At 39.2% G+C, this 27,712-nt stretch overlaps 1 protein-coding gene across 2 annotated transcripts; it reads left to right on the forward strand.

Annotated features, from left to right (window-relative positions):
* The first annotated feature begins 2,082 nt into the window (after nt 1-2,082).
* Nucleotides 2,083-27,501, forward strand: gpsm1b (G protein signaling modulator 1b). 2 transcript variants are annotated; one of them, XM_063478437.1, is made up of 14 exons: nt 2,083-2,360; nt 11,361-11,582; nt 13,079-13,214; nt 13,313-13,455; nt 14,637-14,760; nt 16,413-16,528; nt 16,758-16,913; nt 17,002-17,110; nt 17,200-17,314; nt 19,602-19,672; nt 19,766-19,936; nt 24,853-25,015; nt 25,184-25,389; nt 25,513-27,501. In XM_063478437.1, exons 1-14 carry the CDS (start codon nt 2,299-2,301, stop codon nt 25,711-25,713), a joined length of 1,995 nt encoding a protein of 664 aa, XP_063334507.1. In that variant the 5' UTR covers nt 2,083-2,298; the 3' UTR covers nt 25,714-27,501. The 2 variants fall into 2 exon arrangements, with proteins under 2 accessions (XP_063334507.1, XP_063334506.1); XM_063478436.1 differs by lacking the exon at nt 2,083-2,360 and adding an exon at nt 9,368-10,194.
* Nucleotides 27,502-27,712: the final 211 nt, after the last annotated feature.

A 27,712-nucleotide genomic window follows, 5' to 3' on the forward strand; every position in this document is an offset into this window, starting at 1 on the left:
TTTAAAAATTCAAAATACATTGGACAAGAATAAAACTAATATTTTACTGTTCTAAGCTGCTTAACACAACACCTTATGCAACACCAGTGTACGAGTGTATTATTAGCACTTTGAAGATTGGCATGAAAACCATACAGCTCTTACCTACACCGTCACATATAACAAGAGAAAAACAATCATATTTTATATCTGTGACATTGGCAGCAAAGTAATTTAACAGAGGTATGTATGCTGCTATTGTTAGTTCCCATCAAGCACAGAAAAATAACCCCCATGGGCTTATGCATGAGTGTTGTGATCAGTTTAATTTAATCTAATACTTTTTGTTTCCTGTTTATGGCTGTGGATTAAAAATGGAATTTTTTTCCATATTCAGAACAAATATTTTGTGGAACATGAGTATTTGCAGAATTAGCAGCTACTCTTTGCGTTGTATTTATTATTCTGTGTTTTCTGAAAAAAAGGGGCATCATACCAGCAGTATATTTAATGGTTTCCTCAGTCATATTTAATGATACAGATGAAGGAGAATGAAATACATCCAGCCATCCATCCACTCTTCCATCCACTTTCTTATTCTGGTATCAGTAGTGGGTGCAGAGATGAACTCACTGGCCATTGTCCTCAGGTTTCCCGAGATGCTTTAAGTCTCCTGCTCCACTTTTCACCCAATCATGAACAACACTCCAAATTACTGGAAACTCTCCATGCTTTTATTTTTACTGCAATGATCACAGGGTGGGCTGTAGATCATGGCTTGTGGATCCCCACATGATTAAAAAAAATCACTGGAAATGGACACCCTCTGGCCTTTCGTTACACTTAAATTGTGCTCATAAAAGTTGTGGTGGTGTCCACAGGAAACAAGTCTGACTTGTGGAACAATCCTTGAACGGGTAAAGATCCTCCTAGTTAAAACCTCCTGGCTTTAATTCTATTTTTAACTGAAAATCAACTGTTATAAACAAGTACAACACACCACTACATTCCTGGTTAAAAACAATCTCGAAAGTGTAGTTGGTGACACAAAAACAACAGTTTGTCAAAACTTTACTTACAGTTTGGAGCACTTTCCACAACCATTGCCATTGGTGATTTTCTTCAAATTGCTGGGATTCTGGGATACCTAGCTGTTCCGAGTTCATACTACCACCAATTCAACTGACTGTGACACTGCATCAGTCCATTATCTGGGATTAAATTGTCTTGACATGCTGTGTACAAGGTAACCAATGAGATGATAGGGTCTGTTAATGAGATGCAGTGACAGTTAAAATATTTTATGATGGGCTGCAGCACAGGAACCATGAAATCAAATAGTAAAAATAATCAAAATTGTTTTAAAATGAAATTAATTTATATTTTAACAAGTAAATGGTACGTTTACCTATTTAATAACCTATTTAATTTATTTTGTAAATTATTAATTCATTTATTTCCTACTGTAATTAATTGAGGACACATGTAATTTGTTTCATTTAATGATACATTGGCACTCTTGGCGTTTCATAAGTTTGTTAGGCGACTTGTGCCTTTCTCACTGCAAAGACTGATTTAAATCAAAGAGCAACACAAACATTGTGAGCCGGCTGACACTGCCCCCTGCTGACAGTACACATTTAAAACACGTAGACGCCGATCTGCAAATCTCTGGGAGACATTAGGGCACGCCCATATTTACGCGTCATCCCCAAGACACCGCTTGACTGCGATGAACTGTGCATGCCTGCTTTCAGGGTACTTGGAAAAAAGTACAACTGTATGACAGGGATGACTACTCGTCCGTAGTGGGCATATGTGTCTGCGAACTTGAGAGTGAGCGGCTTATTTTTGTGCTTACATTCTTTTTTTTTTTGTAATTAACTGTCGTACAGGGATTGAGGAAAGACTATTTACTTTCCGCTGCCCTCGCTAACAGCCTAGAGAAGATTTGGTACATTTAGGTCTTTTTATGGGTGGGGAATTAATTTAATAAAAGTACTGTTAATATAATATTTATTATTTAATTATTTCTTTTTTTAAATGTGAAATTAGCCTGTCGTCCTTTCTCACCGGCGACACCACGAGCAGCTACGTGACGTTATTTCGGGGGCGGGGCTTGGATTTTTTCTGGCGTATTTGCAGAATACCTCACTTCCTCGGCTGCTGCCATTATTGTGGTGAATGAGGAAAGAAGAGTGGGAGATACGGGGACAGTGGGGGAAGAACGAGAGGGAGGGTGGTCTCAAGAAACAAGAGCTAGCTGCCTCTGGAGTATACAGCGAAGGGCCCTCATAACGGGAGCGAGCAAGCCAGGTTATGGCTCATTCGGCTACTAACGGTGTGGACCAGGATCTGGCCAGCAAGAGGCTGCACTCAAGGTAGGAAGCCTCGGGAGTACATCGGTATACCATAAGGGGGGTCAGCTCCGTAACACGTCCTTGACTGCCGAAAAAGAGACAAGTAAGACGATTGAGAGAGAGAATAGCAAGGGCTGCCAGCTCACAGCTTTGCTTACTAAGGAGGAACTGGGCAGGGGGAGCTTGACCAGCCAGCTTTCACAGATTTAAAGAGCTCAAGACCCAGCCACAGCTGCAGCCAGAGCCCAGCTCCAAGCCTCATTCCTGGCTCGGGTCACTGAGCGGCTGTGGCTGGAATGTACAGACTGAGAGGAGCCTCATAAGATGCAGACGCGGTGTAACAAGGGGAGTCTGGCTAAAGGGTGGACAAGCTGACAGTGCGCATGGTTCTTAAGGTGCCATGTGGGTGCTGAACTTCACCTTGAAGGGTGATGGACCTAAACCCAAATGCACATAGACTGGCTCTTAGAGCGTTACTAGTTAAAAACCAGTATTTACATACAAATATCACAGCCTCGTTCAGTTTCATTTGTAGTTTCTTTTAATCATCTTTGATGATCATCAGAAATATGTATAATTGCACCATTTGCCTCTTAATTAGCATAACATTTGACTGTGTCCTCCATGGCCAGGCAGTGAGAGTATTTATTAGTTTTTTGCATTATGAAGAACTCAATAAGGACAGTGTTACCGAACTTTAGTTAAGTTTGACAAAACTTGAGCATATGTTATGTTGCTTGTGATTTATGATTAATCATCTCTATTTCATCTCAGATGATCCATTTGCTTATGAGGAATGTGATGTCTCATCATCCATGTGATTCAGCACCACTTATCATATAATTTTGACATTTACTGTTTGTCCAGTGTCATGCATTGGACAAAACTATCATTAATCACTGTGAATATCAGAAGAATCCTACATTAAACACGTTTATGGTAACATTGCCCAGAGAGCTGGGGGGGGGCGGGCAGGCATGTTTATATATAAAGTCAAATCATGCTTGTATACTTTAAGTTGATACCTTATTCCCTTGAATTTAAGGGATATGTAATATATATCTTAAGTGATTATGTTAGATACTTTAAGAAAACAACAATTAAACTTACTATTGTCAAGCTGCAGGAGTGACATTCACAAACCCTGCAAGGTTATCATATGCTCTGCCAACATAAACACAAGATTCATAGACACACACACGGGGTGGGTAGGACTGCTATTAGAGCTGTGATAGGTTTTCCTCTATTTAACTCAACACATGACCTTTGTACATGACGGTTTGGTGAGTGTGTGTGTATTATCTTTAAACTCCAAAAAGCATAGGCAAGCACAAAGGGGATGTTATGTTTAGGATTTATTTGTCAACTGACCTATCCTGTAAAATCCTTTTGTTTTCTTCCTAAAATGAGAACGTGTCCGGCTATAGAGATTAGTATTTTAAAGCCTATTTGTCCACTTGTGTGTGTGTGTGTGTGTGTGTGATGATTGAGGAGAACAAAACAATCTTTATATCTTTTTTTTTTTTTTAAAGAAACAACAACAAAAAATGCCACAAAATATAATTAGTATTAATTCAATAAATAAATCTAAAAAAAAAATAAGACAAGACTTACGCAAGCTCTTTCAGTACCAAAGCACTTTGAATTAAACCCTCAAAAACAACTATTTGCTGCAGTTTTGTAAGCTTTGGAAATAACTGAATAGTACTGTTGTTTTTCCATAAACTTCATGTAATGGTATTTTCCCTGAACCTATACTAGATTTCTGCGACTGAAAACTCAAACGTTTACTAATACTTAAATTACAAATGTCTGACTCAGCACCTGTTGCCGTGTAACAAATGATTTGACTGTATAATTGTGACTTTGTGTCTGACAATCTGTTGAAGTTGTAAAAAAGCAAGCGAGAGAAAGGGATTTACTCTGAAATCTTTAAATTTAGCCTGTCTTTCTGTCAGTAATGACAGTAGTTACTAACTGAAGTTCATCTCAGATTGACTAACATCATTGCCCGTGGTCATTGCTTTGTTTTCATGGCCCCTGCAGCACTTGGTTCACTTCGTATGGCCTACAGTGTGTGCGTGTGTGTAAGTAGCATTATTCAACCTGGCTCTAGAAAACAGAACACGCAGAGAGTAAAAATGCAGCTTCACAAGAGACTTAGACAAAGGAGAGGAGGAGAGAGCCTAGCTTTAACTGAAAGTGACATGCACTGAGGAAGGAAAGCATTCCTAGAGAGTTTCTCTTTGGTTTCCCTGACAACTAGCCATGGCACTCTGTAATTATGGCTGGATTACTGAGTGCACGGTTTCTTAGCTTAACCAAGATTCACAGTGTTGGAAGTATAGGCCTTTTAAAAATGAAATAAAAATCAATGAATTGAATTAAATCAGCTAAAACAAAAGTATAACTGATTTTAATGATGAAATAAAATCCAAGTAAATTAGATTGCTGTCCATTAATTGGTTGAGATGTCACATACCAGTTGTAATTAAATACTACTCCGAAGCAGCGTGTATCCTAATGGGTTTACTGCTTTCCCAACTACATGCCTGATAAGAATCTCAGGTATGAGTGTTGAATAGCTTTTTAAATGTCCTCCGGGCTCTGCTCTGTACCAGGAGAGCAGCAGCAAGAGCCAACACATGATCGAAGACAGCAGATGTGACACTGATGAAGTCAGACACAGCTTGGAGGTGGGCATGCTTTGAATGTACAGAAGTGAATCAGCTGCGCTATCAGCTGTGAGCAGACACTGAGGTCAGCTGATCTGCTGAGCGATTACCTGAAGTAACATTACACTCGATTTGGCCACTGAGGTTTTTTTTTTATTTTTTTATTTTTTTTTATGTGGTCAGGAAACAGTGGTGTCTGAAAGTGAGGGTGACCTTGTTGGATTTAGAGCTAGTAGTAAATGTTCAACGCTTGCTTTTACTGAATATTGTGCAACGAGGAAAAGGAAGAAGATGTCAGAACCAGGCGAGTCTATGCAAAGGTTGGTAGAACTTATTGGCAGCATAACAGCTATTGTGAATGTAAGCTAGGTACAATCACAGTCTGTTAGGTATTACATTTTGTTGCACAGAGGCAGTATCTTTGCACATATCAATATGCTCTGTTTAAATCATAAATTCCAGATGGACCAGTAATAGTTGTTACAGTACTGTGATAGTTGTGTATGCTTACATTTCCGGGGGAGCTGCACATAAAGCTACAGCTCAGGCTATGGCGTAAGCCAGGCGTGCTGCTCCAGTGCACCTACAGTGTACATTTAGTCTAGACTTACAACTCAAGCTTAACATCTGAGCTACTGCGCATTGTCCCCATCTTTGTAGGCATTGTGTAGCCATGACCAGTTTATGTGTTGAAGGTCACCTTTCCATAAACTTCCACCAACGTAAACATTTGGATGTCTCATCTTTACTCCCCGACTTTGTCTTCTGAACTTTTTTAAACTTGCATTTACGCTTTAGCCTTACTATAATGATGAAGCATTATTTCACATTTATATAGGTTATAATTAATTATTTGACAAATATTTATTATTGGCATTATACTGTTTTCCACTGACATTGTTTCACTCTAACCTCACTTCTGCCTCTCTTACTTACTCTTGAAACCTGCCCAGTGTTCTACATGTACTTCTTGATGCCATGGTAACAGCGCTGGGAGTTTGTCTCTGTTAGACCACAAGCAGGCTATTATGAGATGAGTGTCTCCCAAACAGAACAATTAGAGGGGGTAATAAGAGGAGAGAATGGCCGACTGTTCGGCACAAATTCTTCTTACTCTGACCGCAACGATGGCAAGAGTGAATGTCACTTTGTGGAAATCCTGCCATGAAATTTTGCTCTTTGTTTGCTTCAACTTTTTTCCCCCCTCTATTCTTTCTTTTTTGTGTGTGAGTCAGCCCGCAGGCTGCCTCTTGAAGTTTAGTTTGTAGACTTTGATTAAAGTGAGTGAGGATGTGTTGACTTCCAACTTTACAACTGCAGAGTTTGGATTTTGCTCAAGCTTTTAAAAATATTGCGAGGCATTATTAAGGCTACACCCTTTTCCACAGCCACAGTTTTACAATGCAAGCCTTTATTGTTCGGCTGTGTTTTAACAAACTGAGGCCCCCGTCACCATCTCTGACCAGACTTGCTGTCTTTTTGTTTTTCTTCTCATATTCTTGCACATCTGTGACTTCCAGCCATAAATTGAATTCTCATCCAACCACAATAGCACTGACGATTGGGTAGATCAACATTTTGGCCTCTATCTCCCACCTACTCTTAGCATTATTTACAAACACTCTGTATGCACAAATCCCTGCATAAGCAGTCCATTCAAACATTTAATGCACAAATCTGTGCTACATCAATATCTTCTTACCTGAATTTGTCAACACTCTGTGATTAAATGCGCACATATTTGTCTCATTACAAAGTTATTAACAAATGTACACCAGAACGTCCTCAGACCATGCACACCAGTAGAGCAGGGCAATATGGCCAAAAATATTTATCGCCATATATATTTAAAAATTTGCGATAATGATATAACTGAGATATAATTGACTCGAGACCATAACTCTGCAACTTTATTAGTGCACAAAAACCCTCAGTGTATTTTCACTGAAACAAGCAGCTGTTTTTTAATGCAAATTCCTTGCTGGCAGTTTAACCAAAAGGCATTTCCAGTGTTAATGGGCTGACATATCCTGAGCATAACATGTATAATATCCACAAAAGGTTATACACACACAATACGGTAATATTATGTTGAAGCACAGTACGTATTACTCCGCGAGGCTCCCGACTATGGTAGCCATAATGCTCCGACAATCCATCAAGCGGTGCGCCTTCGTAGCTTCGTACTAAAACATTTTTTGACAGATTTTCGAGCGCCGTGTACCATATAAAATCGGTTCGAGGTTAGTAAGCACAACCAGAATTCATACACAAGGCACACCGGATTATAAGGGGCACTGTCGATTTTTCAGAAAATCAAAAGATTGATTTTAAGTGTGCCTTATTTTCTGAAAAACACGGTAATAGCGACAGCCCGCTTGCATGCTCTTCCAAAAATTGTGCTTTTGTGTGTATCTGTTCACAGTGAGTTTGACATGCCGCTGATATAACTGATCAGCTTTAAATAAATCGCCTCTGTATTCTTTTGTATATGCACCAACCTTATGCCTTTTGTCCCTCTGGCTATGGCTGTTAGGCTCTGCTAAACCTTCCTGTTTGCACTGAAGGGTAGCCTTGGCACATTCTGATGCCGGTCTGTCTTTAAGCAAGTTGTTTAGCTATGGCTAGTGCAAAAATCATTTTAGGGCGCAAGGACTACAGAGCTGGCAAGTTTTCCTCCACTGTTGAAGAAGTAGCTGTTGCTGTTTTATGTATACCAAGAAAATAAAGTTGTACACTTTCAAGGACTGTTATCTATGGTGGGAACTAGATTATCCACATTCCAGAGACTGGACTTTTGTTTGTTATTGCCAGCCATACAAAAAGGTGATGAGAGTCCCGCTTTTGCTCTGGCAGCATGTTTTTCTGCAACAACAGTAAAATTTGTTAATGTTAGCTGAAAGACAAAGAGCTGTGGAACCTCAACCAACAATACTTCACAATTTAATTGTTAGTAGTTTGCTAATTTAATGCATTTTTGATTTTTCAATGTCATCGAGGTTTTCACATAAAACCTTACTTTCTAAACAAGACTGGGTAATAGAAATGGACTGGTGACAGTGCTAACCACTGCATCATTGTGCCACCCTGTTAGTATTTGTATTTTTAGACCGCTGATGACTTTGTTGTAATTCAGTATTGCACGTTCCAAGACTCTTTGATGGTCGGCTTTGCATGTTTCTCCTGTTTGTAAAGTAGTATCTAATTTCACAATGGGTACTTTCTAGTGAGCCACCTCCTAGCAGGCACGAGCAAAATACACAGTCTACCTTAAGAGAACAAGACTTATGGTTGCAAACTATATATATATATGTATAGAGAGATATATATGACTTCATGACTATCAAAATATCCGACAATCCTGAACTTCCAATCCCTTGTAGTGGGTTGAGTTATATAAGGATCTTGTAAAAATAATGCCACCAGCTTTTGAATGATCTTGAGCCGTAGAGCTCCACTGAATAAACACTCTTTTGGTGTAAATTCATGCTTTAGTTTTGGTTTCTACTCATTCTTCTCTTCATCTTCTTTTTTCCTAATAAAGTTTATACAGTTATAGTGGTTGTTCCACTGCCCTCCACTTCAGCTATGAAAAATTAAATAAGCATTTTCTTCCTGTTTGCTTTTTCCAATGAAAGTTTGTATCCAGTTGCAGGCGGAATTGCATACTGAAAGCAAGATTTCTGGGAAACTAATCAAAATCATTGAATTCTCTTTATTACATTGTGCACTGAGAATTAACATTAACAAGTAATTTATTTGCATTAAAGTTATCATGTTATTTTGCCATAAAAGGCAAAAATAGCATTTATTGTATACATGTAGACGGCAAAAATAAACTTTTAGGAAAAAAACCCCACTTAAATGTAAATTCCTATGTATATTTCCATGTTACTGTATAGACTGATATTTAATAAAAGGGGAAAACAACGCTGTGGTGAAGAGATCTCTTGTAAATTCTTAATTTAGCTTGTATTTTGCTTGCTGCCCCTGTGACACTGTCTTGGTTAAGTAGGGCACTTGTTAATGTACTTGTGCTTTCTGTGCTTTGAAAGCAGTTGGACATGTGTGTCATAGTGGCAAGATTTTCATGCAGAAAGTGTTTTTTATAGCTTTAAAATAAAATTAATCTAAAGATTAAAAACAGAAAAGCAACATGTGTTTCTTTTTTAGTGAAAATAAGTTTACTTAATACGTCCCTTAGGTCTTATTTACTCACAGTGTCATCTGTCTCGGTTGGTGACCTAATAATGTTTATGCTAGTGTCAGCATGTAGTTGGATTTGTTTAGGCCACTCACTGTGCTGTATTGTCTCTACTGAGGAGGTGCAGGGCATTGGATTAGCCATCCCTGTCTCTCTCATCCTTTCTCTCTGCCTCTCATTGGGGCAATGGTCAAGCTTAGATGTAAGGTATTCACTTTGTAATCATTGACTGTTCCTCTACTCTTGCCCAGAATGGTCTGTCATCATGCTCCCCTGTTCTTTTAAAACCTGATAGAACAACTGGTCTCCGATCAGACTTGAGGAGAAGTTGAAGAGGATCAGAGATGAGCACAGTCTTCTGTTGGGAGTAGCGGGAACTGAATTACATAACAACAATGGATATCTTAATTTGATTAAAATCATCTGGATTAATAAAACATAAACTTGTAAACTTGTGACGTCTTAGAAATTCACTTGTTTTGGAGCTCAACGTTCGTGTGGAATGATCTCAAATTCCCTCTGGACTGTTTTGTCTGCAGGTTGCTTCACTGTGTAGTTTTGGAGCGATCTTGAGGACTTGAAAAACACACATTTTTCTCGGCTGGTTTTGGACTGTGGTTAGAATTTACAATTGGAGTGTGTCCAGGTTTGTTGTAATGTTGCTGATATAGTGGTTTTTATTGAAGCTGGGAAATATAAAGTTTATAAGACCGCAGTTTGTTAAAGTGTGAGAGAAATTCTTAGTTGTAAGCATAGTTCTTAAATTAACTCTGTAGAGTTAATTTAAGAGCTTTCTGATAAAGTTAGTTTTATTTAACAATACCATCATGGCATCTGAGCCTTGTCCTCTGACTGGAGCAGAGAGAGCCGTGTGTAGACTTGTCCACTGTGGACCCCGACCTCAAGCTATGCTAAAGCCTTTACCTCTGGAGCTCCAGGTGTATGTGGACAAAACAAGGACCAAGCAAAAACACAGGTACTGTAAAAAAACAAAACAAAACTCAAAAGTAACCCGTCAAGGTTTTACAAACCAAAATGACCTTGGTGAACATATGCATTCCATATTTAGGGCAATGTTATGAAATCTGACTAGAACATAGTGTAGAACATAGCTGCTTTAAATTACTGTTCACGTCACAGTAAATCCTTTTCGCCTCAGAAAGGCAGATGCATTCGCATCTTCGATTTGACAGTAAATAGGCTGTAATGCAGAAAACTGCAAATGGTACGTCTCTTTACCTTTTGAATGGAGCCTTTTGCAAAGCCTTTTGATTAGATGCAAGGATAATCCTTGCTTATCTCTACATTCTAGTACTTTATCTGGAATTTAGTGTTACTACTAAACTGTCTGGTCTTGTTTATCCTGGATTATGCAATGCATTTAGGGTGTATACTTCTGGATATAGCTCACTCATGAAGCCTTGTTGTATGCTTACAGTGAGTTCTGGCTGGACACCACAGATGTTTTGCTGTATTTTAGCTCAGCAGCCAACTTCAATCTCTAAAACATAGTATTGTTAACTTCAAGGCATGGAGTGCGACATAGGGCAAAATACTAACCCCTTTAGCTGTCCAGAAATACCAGATTTTCATAGACTTCATGCATTAACCCTGCAGAGGTCTGGCATCCTATCCAGAGCGTACCCGTGCTCTCATCAGAGACAGCTGGGGTAGGCTTTAAGCTGCCGCAGCCCTGAAGTAGATAAGCAGTTAAGGAAGTGGATGGATGACATTGTCTCAGATTGCAGTCAGTAGAGAACCATATTGTTTTTCAAATGTTTTCTCTCTGGTGTGGGTGGGACACTCTGTCTCTGTCTCATTTTGTTTCATATCCTCATGAAAATCTCAGAACATGCAAGAGAACGGCACGTCTTCGAACATCAGGCTATTAACTGATTTAAGCAGTTAAAAGTGTATCACCTTTTCAAGGTGTTCGTCTTCGAGCTCAAACTCAGTTACTAAGGCAACAGTCCACAGAAATTATTACAGACCTTGTTGTCATGGTGATACTGCCTCTCTGTGAAAGTATATTTCACTGCGACTGTAATGGTATCCATGTTTACTGTATGTCCTAATCTGTGATAGGGCTAATGTTTTTATTTCATTAGTTTCATGACTTTATTGTATGTGTGTATCTTGCAGGATGGAGGCCTCGTGCTTAGAATTGGCCTTGGAAGGAGAGCGGCTATGCAAGGCTGGGGACTTCAAAGGGGGAACAGCGTTTTTCGAAGCAGCCGTAAAGGTCGGCACAGAAGACCTGAAGACCCTCAGTGCCATCTACAGCCAGCTGGGCAATGCATACTTCTACCTTAAGGAGTATGGCAAAGCCCTGGAATACCATAGACATGACCTTACCTTAGCAAGGTGAGCAATGTGCACAAGCTATGAGTAAAACATTCACCTCAGCTTTGTGCTGCTTGTTTTGAGCTGCTTGGGAGTCTTATTCAACAATCTGTTTGCTGCACAGTAAACAGTTAATAAATTTCACATCTTTAGCTGAGAAGAGCTGCATCTTTACGATAAGGGAACTTATACACAGATCAATAAACCCTGCATGCATACTGCATCCATCACACGGACATATAAGAGGATTGTGCACCAGTATGCAGGAATCATATGCTACGTTCTGTTATTTGATGTACACACAGTTCAAAAGGAAAACAGTCTTTCCACCCTTTTTTCTTTAGATGATTTGATGTATGGAGACCTTCATGAATTTCAGACAAAGAAATTTAAAAAAAAAAGTGAGGAGACTTTTACATAGTAACAGTTGACAAATACCAACTGGATATTTAGCTTGTGAGTAATCTGGTCTCCTGCAGTTAGTGCAGCTGGTACTCCTGCAGGGAACTGATTAAGAACCCTAGGGAGATTTACCTTGTTACATTACAGTCTCACCAGGGCCACTGGGGCTTGGTCCTCGGAAGTAGGCAACTGTTGTTACAGTATTTTAATGGTTATTCATTAGCTAAATGGATAACTCGTGGCTTCCTGTGGGTCATCTGGGCTGCCTGCTAGAGGACAATAACATAATGAAACAATGTGGTAGTAGCAGGTTCATAAGAGCATATAGTAACTGCAAGCACTTAGTGCATATCATCTTTTAGTTGCTCAGTTTCAAAGTGTGAAAGTGAAAAAAGGAGAACGACACAATGGGGAAATTATTTCTCACTTCCAGCATATAGAGAAAGTAGGCCATAGCAACCAGAGAGGAACTAATCGTGTTGACAAGTTCCGATTCAACGATGCATGATTAAGCCTAAAGTAATTAGTGGACATGGTGCTCTATTTAGTGCTTGTTATGTTTTATAATGCATTGTCAGTGACTCTCTAGGGTTGTGCATAACTTTACATGTATAACAAATAAAGAGAATCAGTTATGTTCAATAGCCCGTTGTTGAATAAAGGTAATATAGCAGCAATATGACTGAATATCTTACAAATTCCTTGATGTGGATAGTCATTTTAGGTCCAGAAAAAACAGTCTTGGAAAACAGAAACAGTAAACAAAACAACAACCTTAAAGTGACATTTGATTTCCTTGATTTGCCTGATGAGCAACCCAGATTCCACAGAGATTCACTTTAGTGTCATCTGGTGAAGAAAACGATCAGATACGGTCTGTTGTAGATATTAATTGCAGTGATATTTAGTTTGTGGTACACCAAGCTTATTGTGTATTTTTTATTTTATTTATTTATTTTTAAAATAAAAGCTGTGTAGATCACTGATTGATCTAAATGTTTAACTAGTGGGGTCTCAAAAAAGCAGTGATTTTGATTCTAATGGTGCAAGATCTCCGAGCAATAACTTGGTCTTTAACTCTGCCACTAATCACCAAAGATGTCTTTCCTCCACAGAACAATAGGAGACCGAATTGGAGAAGGAAAGGCCAGCGGCAACCTCGGTAACACTTTAAAAGTATTAGGGCGTTTCGATGAGGCTGCTGTCTGCTGCCAAAGACATCTGGACATTTCTCAAGAGCAGGGCGATAAGGTAAGATTACGTACATATATTTGGATATCCAAACAAACCAACGCAAACACAAATATGAAAAAGATAGTGGCAGCCTGTGTTTCTTCACTGTCCTGAAGGTTGGAGAGGCCAGAGCACTGTATAACATGGGGAACGTGTTTCACGCAAAGGGCAAACAGCAGTTATGGGGCTGCACCCAGGAACCAGGGGACCTGCCTCCTGATGTCAGAGACACACTGCAAAGGGCTACTGGATTTTACGAGTATGTATGTTTTATGCCTGTAGAGCAAATGAATGTATAGAACAGCTACCAGACTCACAGTAGTCAGTAGCTCTGACTTACGAATGTTGCTGCGTTTTGTGGTGCTATTGATGATTTTTGAATATTGTCAATTCCCTTTTTTGTCAAGTAGTGGCCGAGAGTTGGTTTGGCTGCTTACTCATTTTAAACAGAATAACAGTGTACATGTGTGTAACAGTGAATTTACTTTTGAGTCCCTGATGATTAAAAGCAACCGTCACAGCCTTCACTGTGCTACCGTCTTTATGACTGGGGTGAGGGTGACTTTGAAAAGATTTTTTAAATCTGTTTTAATACAGTCTTGGTACCACCACTGTGATAATGAAGGTTTCATTTTATTTTCACCATACTATCAAATATTTTAATTTCTACTCTCCTGCTGTTATTTTAACAAGATCTTTGTCATTAATATCCCAAGATAAGAGCAAATAAGTTAGCCACTCACAACGTATGCAAACAGTTTGGACGGTTTAAGAGGCCTGTAAATGTTTCATATTTGCCAGATAATGTGTGCCAATCAGGTAAACACGATGAGGTCCTTGACCAGGTTTCTCCTCCACATGTTGAGAGGGTTGAATTGGGGCTAAACTGGCCTAAACTTATTGTAATGCAGGTTTTACAGCATAAAGTCTTCAGTTGAACTTTGATAAAGGAAGTGTTGTCTTTCAACACAAGAAGTACAACACACTGAGTATATTGCAACACATCATCTTATTTCTTTATAAATTATGGGCTGAAATGTTCACGGGCAGGCTGTAAATGACATTAAAAAGAAACCAAATGCAGTTAGTGCCAATTTGGTGTTTCTATGATATCTGAAAATATGGCCAATACATAAGAAAAAGGGTACACTGAAAAAACACTATTTTACAGATAGAAGTGTGTGCAACATAGCTCATCTTCCTGGGTAACTTAAAGAGCCCATTTAAAAAAAAAAAAAAGAATTAATATTTTACTTTTTTGGTTTCTTTCTAACTATAATGAATGTAGTAATTGCTTTATATCAACATCAATTAATTAGCTGTTGTCTCATGTCATACCTCGCATAGTAGACTTAATTCTGTTGATTACACATAAAAATGGGAATGCAAAAAAAAGTTCAACAATCAATAACAACTAAATGTGTGTGCCTGGATGTGTAGGATGAACCTGTGTTTGGTCAAAGAGCTTGGCGACCGAGCTGCTCAGGGGAGAGCCTACGGGAACTTGGGCAACACCCACTACCTGCTGGGTAACTTTGTGGAGGCTATAAAGTTCCACCGTCAGGTAAGAAATCCACATTTCATCCACAAGTATCAAGATCGCACTGCTGTAATGCAGAGATGGGAGGTATCAGCCATAATGATTTCATATGAGCAGTTTTCCAGCTTGGACCATTCACTGTGCAGAAATCTAAATCAAATCAATACTTGGTGTGGCCAAACAGCTTCAATTCTTCTAGGTACACTTGCACACAGTTTTTGAAAGATCTCGGCTGGTAGGCTATTCCAAACATCTTGGAGAACTAACCATAGATCTTCTGTGAATGTAGGCTTCCTCACCTTTTCCTGTAATCATGTAATCCCAGACACACTCGATGATGTTGTGGTCAGGGCTCTGTGGGAGCCATACCATCACTTCCAGTACTTCTTGTTCTTTACGCTGAAGATAGTTCTTAATGACTTTGGCTGTGTGTTTGGGGTTGTTGTCCTGCTGCAGAGTACATTTGGGGCCAATAAACAATTATTTATATTTCTGAAAGCATTCTTTGTTTATAGCATTTTTTCACACCTGCCTAAAACTTTTGCACAGTACTGTAAATAGATAAATAATAATTCTAAAAGGAATAAAGCGTAGTTGCATATACGTTTGTTTATATTATGTGCCCTTTTTGCAGAGATAAAGTTGTTCTTTTCTTGTTTCCCTTTGCTTTTGGAAAATATTGCTTGTTTTGCAGTATTTTTGCAGTATTTTCAGACAGAAATAAAATGAATTAATGAACAAATGTTATTTGCATCTGGCTGAGCAAAAAAACCCCAAAGATTTGAATGAAGCTCTTTCATTTTCCAAATTTGTTTCACAACATCATGTAAAAGATGAACCTAATGTTTTACATATGTTTTGCCTTGTCTGGTGTGGTTTTGGTGGCTTGTGTCCTTACTGTTGTGGCCTTGACATCCTGGATGTTTGAACTGCAGCATAGAGTGAAACTACATTTTCTTTATTTTAGCCTCCTTTATCTGTTAAATGCACCTGAGAAGCAAACAGGTGGCCCGCACCGAATTTGCTTTGATGTTGAGATGAGATCAGAAACATTTGCATGACTTGAGCGTTTAGCTTCTAAGTTCAGTCAGAGTAGAGTACAGTTCATTTAATTTCAGTCAGTGAAGCAGGTGGTGTTCCTGAGAGATGTTTTTGCTGGTCTTACCAAGGTAAATGTGGTGTAAAAGTGTGTGTTTCAGTGCTTTGGTATCCATCTAAAGCTGCCCTAGCGCACAGTTTGCAGAGACTGATGGCTACTCATACAGAAAAAGGACAAAATTGGTTTCTTGGTGAATCAGCGGGAAGCATGGCTTCAGGCTTCCGCCCTCCATGTTTCTATTGAAAACCAAGTTTTTCCTCAAGTGGGAAACTGATTTGTCCCCCTCCTTCCCTGTTACAAATCTATCAGTATGCTGCAGAGGAGAGGTTTCCTATGGAGAGAATCAGAGGAGCTGATTTGATGCACCGGTGCTGCAGCATCACCTCTGCTTATGAAATAAGGTTTCCTACAGAGCTTCCAATATGAACTTGTGAAAAATCTCTCTGCCTGAGCACCAAGTAAAACAAATGCACCTAAGTAAAGAAAGGTGAAAGGAGGATTTAACTTCTTATCATTAAAGTTAACAATTGAAATTAAAAGTCTTGATTTGTGAACTTGTTACTGTCATCATTTACAGCGATTATCCATTGCCAAAGAATTCGGGGACAAAGCAGCTGAACGACGAGCTTACAGTAACTTAGGCAATGCCCTGATATTCCTGGGACAGTTCAACACAGCCACAGAGTACTACAGGTGAGGAAAGAGTGCAGTCTGACATCTAGTGGATTGAAGGAGAAATGAAACAATTTTAACCACTTAGAATATCTCATGAATGCTTAAATACGTGTAGTGAAATAGCTATGTAGCTGTTTAATCATCATTCTTATTCATGTACCCTGTTTCTCGCATTCTTCCTTTGTTAGCCTCTATTTTCTTCATTTTTTCCCAACCCTTATTTATCCCATTATTTTCCTTCCTATAGGAAAACTCTGCAACTGTCCAGGCAGCTGAGGGATCAGGTGATGGAGGCTCAAGCGTGTTACAGCCTGGGCAACACTTACACTCTTTTACAGCAGTATGAGAGGGCCATAGACTATCACCTCAAGCACCTGTACATAGCGCAGGAGCTTACAGATAGGTATTGTTTAAAAAAAATTGAAAGAAAACCAAACAAATGATCACAGGAACAGTTTTTTTTTTAATGTTGTACGTTCACTTTTTCATAGGGTTGGAGAGGGCCGTGCATGTTGGAGTCTGGGAAATGCATATGTGTCTTTAGGGAACCACAAACAAGCGCTTTACTATGCCAGAAAGCACCTGGAAATCTCTAAAGAAGTGAGAAATCTTTACAAGCACAATAATATAAAAAGACCTCTTGCATTTCATGTAATTTTTTGTCTCTTTGTCCCTGATTTCATCCGCAGATTGGAGACAGAAATGGTGAACTGACAGCCAGGATGAATGTGGATCAGCTGATGGAGGCCCTGGGGGTCACTGAGAGCGACCTTTCACCCTCAAGTTCAGAGTTTGAGATGCAAGGTAGCACTGAAATATTTTTTTTCTTTGCTTTTTACATGAAAGGTAATGTGGTCATGCTAGACTTTGTGTTTAGGATATACTTTATTGATTTCGAAAGTTGGGAAATTATCGTCACAGTAGATAAAACATGAAAAACAACCTGCCTTAGTAACATAAATACAAGATCCCAAAACAGAAATAGCTCAGAAATATTAAAAAATATACTTGTTGATTAGTTTGGTCAGGTACTTTCAGGTAAAAGTCCCACTGAGATGATCTCTTTCAACAAAGTGTGTGTCTGGAATACGTCAGAGCACAAACTGTATCATGTAGCTTGTTAGCATGCTGTTGTTTACGCTCAGTATTAACTTCCTTGTTTTGCTCAATTGTGTGAAGACACAAGACAGTACTTCTTCTTTTCAAAGTATGTGCAAATACTAACTTCTCTCACAGATAAATGCACCAATCCAGAACACAGGACCTTTCTCCTGCATTTACCCTATCGCTTCTCCCCAAATAAAACTGCTTATCGCTGATAAGTAGTGTGAACGTCCTCATGTGGTTTGCATTGTCTGTTTCTTCAGCTGACAGAAAAAAGGCGCGAACCAAGGCTGAGAGGAAATGCTTCTTACACATATGCATGCATAAACAATAAATGGAACAGCAGTGGAATGTGGCTCAAGAGTTGGCAGTTCGTCTTGTAATCGGAAGGTTGCCAGTTCGAGCCCCGGCTCGGACAGTCTCGGTCGTTGTGTCCTTGGGCAAGACACTTCACCCGTTGCCTACTGGTGGTGGTCAGAGGGCCCGGTGGCGCCAGTGTCCGGCAGCCTCGCCTCTGTCAGTGCGCCCCAGGGCAGCTGTGGCTACAATGTAGCTTGCCATCACCAGTGTGTGAATGTGTGTGTGAATGAATGTAGTGTAAAGCGCTTTGGGGTCCTTAGGGACCAAGTAAAGCGCTATACAAATACAGGCCGTGTGTGTGTGTGTGTGTGTGTGTGTGTGTGTGTATATATATATATATATATATATATATATGTGTGTGTGTATATATGTACAAAAAGGCAAGTATTTTACACTTTTCGACTCAGTGCTTAACAAATTTGGTACAGCAGCAGTTGCTCAGGCTGATGCCACATCTGCATTAAATTAATACATTTTTATGTTTCTTTAATGGTTAATCTGCTAGTATGTGCAGACTGTGTAATCAAAATTTTGTTTTTAATGCTAAAATGTAATAATAATAATCATCATCATCGTTGTTATTATTATTACTATTATCCACAAATTTTTACAAAAAAGCTGGAAAAAATATTTGCTTAAGATGCCAAATCACACCTGTTTAACTTGCATTCTTAAACAGAAAATTTTAGTGATGAAATTATTTGGTTACTTGTTACTTAAATACACATAAATACACTTCAGTAAATTTGTATTTAAATTTTTTTTTTTTTTCACAGATTTCTAAAATATTTCTGTTTTGTTGTTATTATGACAGGTCATGGTTAAGCACTACATATATAATCAAAAACATTCTTGTAAAAACAAGAATCATTCTGAACTTTGTTGAAGTAGTTAGTAAATGTGCATTTAAATGCTTTTCTTATCCGATTAGGCCCACACATACTGCACAAGTTCTGTGTGGTATGTGAGGGCCTGAGCAAGCTAACTAGAATGTTTTATGTGTGCACAAAATTATAAATGCAAAACAAACTCCAGGTGAGACAGTGTGTTAAATCTGCACTGAGGCTAAATGTGACAGAAAACAAGTGGTGTGTGCATATTTATAAGGTAGGACAAAGATACTTGTTTCACTCTCAGTGGTCCAGGAGGATGGGTTGTCCGTAAGCCATATAAGGCCTCGAGTAACAACAATGTTTTATTGAGTCCCCTCAAATGGTCCACCAGCTCACATAGACGTCAGAGCCTTGTATAATAAAGTGAGTAGAAACTGTAATATCTGAACAGTTTTCCTGGCTTCTCTGTGATATTTGCTTTCATAAACTATCCTCCAGGCAGAAATTCACACCCATGTCCTACATTTCCCTCTTTGGAGCAGAACTGGCAAACAGACTCTTATTCACTTTGCTTGCCTAGTGGTCGGCCTAAGCCTCATATTCACACCGAACATCATGGGACCACAACCGAGATTACAGCCTACTGCGAAAATAAAAGATGAACAAAGGGCAGATTGCAAGCTTAAATCGGCTCATAAATGGGATTCAAGACTGTCTAAGTGATCAAAACCCCAAATTGCAATGTAATGCAATGTAATGCTTTATTAAATATTTGGGGGGGTTTTTTCCTGTAGGAGCAAGACCCAAATTCACCAAGAGAAACAGCATGGACAGTGTAGAACTGTGGAAATACTCTTCAGATAAGGTGATTTCCATTATTTGAACATGTCTCTAAACCACTGTAGGAAAATGTGCCTACATTGTGATCCACCTCTAACAGCATGCTCTGTTCATGCAGAATGGTGAGAACCAAGACTTGGAAAGTATACCGAGGAGATCTAAGAGTCACCTGTCGCAGCCTAGCAAAAGAAAAGGCTGTTCTGACAGCCAGTCATCAGAGGAAAGGCTGTGGTTTGACTCACCCGTGGACACTGATGACATCACTGTGCAAGTTCCACCTCCAGTGCCAGTAAGTGGCCTCAATGTTGCTGTTTTTATTAAATACTTATCGACTCCCGACCTCACATCATATCCTTATCCTTATTGCCACGTCACTGCACTCGTAACCTGATCTTCAACAAGTATCAAAAATTAAACAGTAGTTATTCCAGCTCCATTTCATGGAATACAATGTGAAAATTCTTAAAGTATAAGTGTGTTCCTGTGGGGTTTTTTTTGGGTTTTTTTTTAACCCCCCCCCCCTTTTTTTCTTTTTTTTTTGCTGATAACAGCAAACAAAAAACTTTAAATTTAATTTCAAGCTTTACAGTTTCAAGAAGCCTAAAATGTCAAGGATTTCCTTCTTATAGGATTTTACCAGCACTTGAATAACAGTTTGTTTAAACTGTACACAAAAGTTTTATAGACATAGTAGACATTTTTGTTTATGGACTGATTTGAAATAACAAGAAAATGTAGATATTTCTGTTACAGTATAACACAGACACTCATTTACTGTAAGGCATTTACTGTACATGGACTTATGAGTGTTCATTTCACCAGCTTCATATTTCTAAGATACACCTGAGCCTCAGTGCAATCTCTTACAGTGCATCTGAGAAAAGGTGGGGATAATTTTGTAGAAAGCACGAGATAACTGTGAGATAGTGAATGTTTCACTTAACTTCGCTTACTTATCTTTTCTGTTCATTGTAGCTTCTGCTTTAAAGAGAAAAATGAGGGAGAAAATACATTAATTTCAAATAACTCTGGTAAAAGATGTCTTCTGCAGTGTAAAAGTGACTTCTCTGTTAATAATATAAACTAGATTCTTAATGGATATGTTTTTGCCCCCACAGCTGTTCTGTCTGACTCACCACAGCACCTAATCATGCCTTGTTTCTGTGGCACTGCTAATTGTTGTTATTAGTAATCTGACATGCGAAAAAAAATAGAGTGAAAATTACAGGGCTTTGGGAATAACAGTTTATCACAGCGAAGTAGAAATAGAAGTACAGAAGTAAATGTGGGTGATCTTGAGTCATACCTATTTTCAAATCTGGCATTAAGACTGTTTAAGACCTTTTGTGTATCTGTGAGCTGCAGATGTTACGACTTTTCTTTGTTTTTGCTACAAGTTAATGGATGGCTGATTTTTGATGAAACCATAGTTGATAAAGTCCTCGGCTTCGGTTGCTAAGCATTTCGTGTTTCTGTTTTTTTTTTTTTTTTTTTTTTTTTTTTTTCATGCTACATCTGCAGCATACAGTTTGACATTTGATTTTGCCATAGCGAGTGTATCTAGGCAGATAAGCTAACTTTAGCTCTCGAGTCGGTTGAAAAAGCTGCATCGTGCTTAGTTTTTAATATTACCAGACGACTCGTTACTTGTGTCAGCTGCGCCTGCTTGATAGGGTTGAGATTACCCAAAAAGTACCGGCCAAGTTTTAATGACACTTGAATGGAAACTGTTTCACGAATTTAGCCTCACCAGTAGCTTGTGAACAGGCATGCCAAGCTCCATGCTTGGAGGCTCGGGTTGTTAATGGACCACTGAGGACTGACAAACTTTACTCCCTCCCTGTTAAGTAACCAGCAGACGGTTTGCAATGACATATCAGTAGAAAAACTCCTGAGAAAGGGGCCCTAGGTAGAGGGTGAATGCAATGCACACCAGCAGTCTAGACTATGAGAGAGTGTTGGGTCTAATTGGGATTTCAGTGATGTTTAGTGTTACTCCTTTGTGGTTTAAGTACATGGTGTGTATGTTGATTGGTGTTACGCTTTGTTCATGAATAAATCATTATGATGTTTGATCTGAGTGCTCGCTGTGGGGGATGTCTGCAGTGTCTGTGTCCTTCTAGTTTTTAAAAATGCACTGACAGGCGACACAGAAGACACAGAACTCAATAAGCAGTGCTTTTCTTACATTGGTTGAAATCTGGCAAAGGCCTCCCTCTTCATACTCTATAGACAGGGGAAGGTTAACCCTGAAAGAAACCTCTCCCATCAGGATTAAAAAATTTCATCATAGAATAAAGTTAATCACTTCTTTCTAAGGGGAGAAGTAGACCTAAACCATCAAGCAAAAGGCCCCCCTCCAAAGCATATCAAAGTCACCAGATCCCCCTCACTTTGGGGGTCAGTGATTCAGGTCCTTCTTTAATTTTGTCACCTATCTATACTTTAGGAAGAACTTCCTTTTATCATTCACTGTCCCGGTCTGACAGTACTCCCAGTCTCTCTCTGCAAGCACACACATATCTTTACCTCTCCCACCCTCCTACTGTCTATTCTCTTCCTCTCTCACCATCATCACGTGTTCCTTTCTCTCTTGTTCTTTCCATATGGCCTACTTGATTAGTTGGCCTATACAGAGAAGCAAATGACAGCATCCACATAGAGACAGAGCAGAAACTGCTTTAAGTCACATTGGGTGTGTGTTTATAGAGCCTAGTCATGTGAGTTTGTAAGAAGTAAGTGAAGATATTGGTGTTTTTTGCCATTTGAGAGTAGTTGACTTCTGATGGAAATGGGTGCTCGCATGCAGTTCACTCATAACTGTACTCCTCCACCCATCTTTCTACCCCTGCTGCCTCCCCCTCCTCCCCTTTGTCCATACCAGCCCTCCCTCTTAGCTGATAATGTGACCTTGATCAGAGAAGCGCTACTCTCCCCATAGGGTCAACCCCCCCCCCCCCCCCCCCCCCCCCAGCTCTCCATAATGAGTTGTTTTCCCACAGTGAGTGAACAGGACAAAAATGGCCTGCTGGAGAGCTGCACAGAGAGAGTAAGATAGACACAGGGGGAGAGGGAGAGAGAGAGAGAGGAGGCGGCGGCGGCGGCGGCAGTGGTTGGTAGAGATTAAAAAAAGTCTGGAAGAGGAGAATGCAAGGAAATTAGAGGTAGGTAGTTGGGTAGGAGCAGCAGGAAAGCAGAGAGTGATGTAAAGGGGTGGGTGAAAGTAGGGGAGAAGGAGGTGTGAGCCAGACGTGTGGACAGCGCTAGACAGAAAGAGAGCTCATAAAGACATGAGACAGAAGGGTAGATAGAGGACAAAGAAGTGCTGCTGGTAAGTTGTCTCACTTTTTGTTTTGTAACTTGGAAAAACGGCTTCCCGCAAAGGTTTAGCGGGGAGTATTCACTTTCTTTTCACATTTGATACCGTGCCTTTATTTGCAGTTAGTGTGTTTGTCTTGCACTGCATGTAAAGATATTTTACTGTTTTCACTGAGCAAATACTGCAGAGTTGGGAAAAAAAGATGATTCTTTATGATCTACAGTACAACTTTTTGTGTATTTTAAACAACAGTTTGACTTTTTCAATGCAGAAGTTGAAAAACACGTGATTCTTAGAATAGAGATGCATGAAATCTGGTGTCTGCTGACCTACTTCACATATTGCTGTAAGGCAAAGTGATTTGAGCTCTGTTCAGTAGTCGGTGTTGAAGGTGTTCAAAACAGATTATTTGTAACATATTTTGGAACAAGTCTATTATATTTGCTGCGCGTGGGAGAGGAATGCAACCAGAAAACTTTTATAAGGAAGACCCCATCAGCTTGTGTTGATTTTAGTGCCATTGACCCAAGTTTCCAATAACCTGCTCTGGCACTTTTGTGTCACAAATATAATGCAGTGGATGTTGTCGATTGTTCAATGTTGAGATATGAAAAGCCAAACTTTAAAAAAGAAAAAAGAGAAAAAAAGAATTGATATTAGGCTTTAATTTATAAACTTAAATAGATTAAATTCAAAATTACTGGCCAGTAACAAGTTTTTCAAAATTATTCTGACAAATGTACAGTATTATATAGCACATATTTTCCCAGCTCTAGAGGGTCTAGAGAGTTAATGCAGCAAGTGTGATCATTTATGCACAAATGTTTATTTCGAAGTGCAGCCCACCACCCTTTTGCACGATTGTAGTTTAATATTTTGTGAAATATGCAGCTGAAAGTTGTTTCTCTTTTCAGTCTAGCACTTTGGCTTTGTGATGTGTTGCGTGAAAGTTGGTTTGTTAGCAGTTTTCCATCAGATGATCGCTGGATTAGCAGCTTAATTTTAATTTGAGACGGTGTTAGCATCTCATTTCATCTGCTGCCATCCGGTCTGGCAGATTAGCTTTTGTTTCAGAGGTATGATATTGTAGCCCGAGTGCCACAATATTTAGCAGCATTGTTCAAACATAATAAATTCCACATCTGCTTTGCTAGCGCGGGGTATTTGTTTCACACATAAATTATCCACTTCACTTGCAAACTTGTGTGTATTATCAAGACTCTGGTTGTGTTTAATTAAAAGAAAAAAAAGCATCATTCAGCAGGATATGAGCGAGAGAACCTCTTGGTGTTATCTCAGAATAAACAGCAGAAAGCTGTTGCTGGAGGACTGATTCCAGGGAAGTCAGTGTAACACAAAAATGGCATTCAGTCGATGTGACTGACCCATTGACTAGATCTGATACACAAAATGATGTTTAACAGTTCAATAATTCTGTGGCAGCTGCTACATTTTTTTTTTTAAAGATTTCCATCTGATTTTACTAGTTGATGGTCATTGGGCCATATGACTTGCTTCAGATGATACTCATTTTATGTGCTTGTATCACATTCCGTATGTAGGTCAAGGTAGTCTCTTCAGAAGTGCCATCCCTTGTGAGTTAATCAGATTATTTTTCACCTCCGCGAGCTGGCTATCTTGAAAATCCTCATTATGCAACTCCTAATGGCATTGAGCTTAATTAAGTCACCTGCACATAATGGTTTTTTAATGTACGAGCAGTTCATTATAATCAAGTGCACTTGAAATACTTTAGTTGCCTCACTTTCAGGAAGTATCTTTTCAGACAGAGCAGCAAAAAATAAGAAAATGAGAAAACAGGCACTAGGCAGATAAGACAGACGCTCTTTGTGCTTAAAGTGAGAGATTTGTTGTTTTCGTTGCAGAAGCTGGGCCGTGACCCCTCTGATGAAGACTGCTTCTTTGACCTCCTCAGCAAATTCCAGAGCAGCCGCATGGATGACCAGCGCTGCCACCTCGATGAGCCACAGAATGGAGACAACAGAGAAGGCGCCGCAACCTCCATGTCATCCCTGAGTGAGATGATAGGTTTGTTGACGACAGCATACGCCTTTTATGTCTTTTGTGTCCTATGTTAGGATTAACTGCTTTCTTTATGGCATCTCTGTTCTTGCTGAATGCTAATCCCTGCAAAGGTTTGGGATCTACCAGATCATTTGCACTCACTGGGATATCTCCGCCCACCTTTTTCTTTAGATCCTGCAATTACCACTTCCCCCCAGACAGAGGAGCTGTTTGATTTGATCGCCAGCTCTCAGAGTCGACGTCTTGATGACCAACGCGTTAATGTTGGTAACCTCCCAGGCCTGAGGATTACTCATAACAACCTGGGTCACCTGGTGGGAGAGGGAGATCATCAAGAGCCCAGTGATGACTTCTTCAACATGCTTATCAAGTGCCAGGTAATGACACATTAGCACACACATAATTTTGAAATGTGGTTGTTGTATTGTTTATGTAGGTTGCCTCTTTAGCAAATGTGAATCCTATATTAAATAATCTGTATGCGCTCTTTCTGATTCTAGTCATCTAGAATTGACGATCAGCGGTGCTCCCCACCAGAAGCGGGCCCCCATGCCCCTACGGTGCCTGATGAAGACTTCTTCAGTCTGATCCAGAGGGTGCAGGCCAAGCGTATGGACGAGCAGCGCGTCCAGCTGCCCACAGACGACCAGGACAGCCCTCCGTCCCCAAGTCCCGAGCCAGCTAGCGGATTTTCCAGCTAGGATTTGGTGAATAAAGCTTCATGTCAAAGAAAATGGAAGCAGGAAAAAAGGAAAGGATGAGCCAACATTTAAGGACAGTACTAAAGGGTGAACTAACAAGCTTTTTAATAACAAGACAAATTCAATGTGCAATAGATGTTGCCCTGTTAAATGTTGCTCAGTGTATTATGTTAAATGTGTGTAAATATAATGGCAAACAGGCAGAATTTAACCTCGGTGATGCAGAGAAGAGGAAAATGAAAGTGTGGGGGTGACATGATTACAAACATTAAATATATATTTAATCTAATGCCTTAATCAGCATTTAAAAAAAAAAAAAAAGAATCTGACTCAAGATTGTATTCACGGGTGTCAGATGTGTTTCTTCTAGAAGCACATTGTATAATATGGACATTTGATATAGATAGTTACAGTGGAAGTCATAAAGACTTATTTATAGAAACAGTGTTGACATTAGAGAAAATGGAGATTTGCACAAAGATCTTAAAAACATACCTGATAATGAAAATTTCAGACAGATATATCTGAAGTGCTCAATGCTGCTTTTATCATTCAATTTTCGTGGTCCCCACTGCTCATAGAAATGTGCTGTTATTTACAGTATTACAAACCCCCCCCAGTGTTAGGAAAAAAAATGCTTTGGTCAATTTGAACTTCTCCATTATTGGTAACTGCATTCCATCCACACGAAACGATAATATTTGGTTAAATTAAAACACTGATTTAAGTCTGGTTTCCCACAAAAATGTAATTTATGCGAATCTATGTCTTTAAAAAGTGCATCTCACATGCTGTGCTAATGTTACTGAGCAAAAAAACAAAACAAAATCTGCAACATTTCACAGGCTCAAAAGTATGATGGTGTGATATTTAATCTCCAGTTTATGTTTCTGCTTGGCTTTTAAAGTGGTGCTATCTGCTGCCCTTTGTGTTCAAAAAATTCTGATAATGGACTACTGCTACTTACTGCCTTTATTGTTACTTAAATAGACTTAGAAGCAAAAAAATTAAATAAGAAATGAGACACGTTTGTCATATTTTGAAAATTCTAACACAATGAGCAATGCTAACTCTGTGTTGCTACTATATGTTGCCTCTCGGTGGCCAAAATCTAGTATTACCTCTGTGAAATGAAGAGTGCAGTCTGTTGGGGAAAACAGGCTTCCCCTCTTCTAGAATAATTGAAGGTTTTTATTATACCTACATTCTGTTCTGCACAAATTCTGCAAACAAAGTTATGCTAACCTGTACCCTAATTGTTACCATGATATATTGTTTGGTAAACTTTAAATTGCACCATTAAATCCAGGTACGGCCTGGTGCACTTTCCTGTTTCTTACAAACTGCGGAAAGGAAAGGTTTTTTTCTTTTTCTTTTTGTTTTTTTCGCTAAAGGCTTGAAAATATTTATTGTACAAAGTGACTGCATCATGGCACCGAAAATATTTGACCTTACCCAGTGGCTTGCTTTATTTTAAATTTTTTAATCAAAAGTAGTACCTCAATGCTTACATGAACCTTAAACATACTGAATTGTGAATCAGGATGGATCATGTACCACAGTGCTTTATGTTTGGTCCGTCTCTCTTTGATAAACAACACATTGGGAGCTAAGGTTAAAAAATTCTCTTCATGTTTTTTGTGAATTAACATTTTTTTAGACACTACACGGTACGCTTCGATTTGTCTTTGCCATAATTTGTATATATAAAGATATTTTGTATTTATGTTCCTTTTAAGGGCATGAATATGTCCCCTCATGCTTTTAATAAAATGTTTGAGATGTTTAGTTTGGACTTGTTTTTAAAAAAAAGCTTGCATGCGTTAGTTCCTCTTTGCTTACACGTACACCTCTGTGCTGTATGAACCTTGCAATCATTTGGATGGATTGGATTTCTCAAGCTGTAATCTTTTGTGGAACACTTCACAAAAGGCTAATCGGACTCTGTTGGCCCACTCGAATATGGTTGCACAACTACGACTGGGTAGGAATGTGAAGA

The sequence above is a fragment of the Pelmatolapia mariae genome, linkage group LG7 (assembly GCF_036321145.2).
Source record: "Pelmatolapia mariae isolate MD_Pm_ZW linkage group LG7, Pm_UMD_F_2, whole genome shotgun sequence".
Classification (NCBI taxonomy): Eukaryota; Metazoa; Chordata; class Actinopteri; order Cichliformes; family Cichlidae; genus Pelmatolapia; species Pelmatolapia mariae.

Bases quoted from the DNA above. Each gene is read 5' to 3' on its own strand.
- gpsm1b (XM_063478436.1), top strand. From the start codon at position 10,046: ATGGCATCTGAGCCTTGTCCTCTGACTGGAGCAGAGAGAGCCGTGTGT. The intron at 17,111-17,199 runs GTGAGAAATCTT...TTTCATCCGCAG, and splicing joins ACCTGGAAATCTCTAAAGAA to ATTGGAGACAGAAATGGTGA. The intron at 17,315-19,601 runs GTAGCACTGAAA...TTTTTCCTGTAG, and splicing joins TTCAGAGTTTGAGATGCAAG to GAGCAAGACCCAAATTCACC.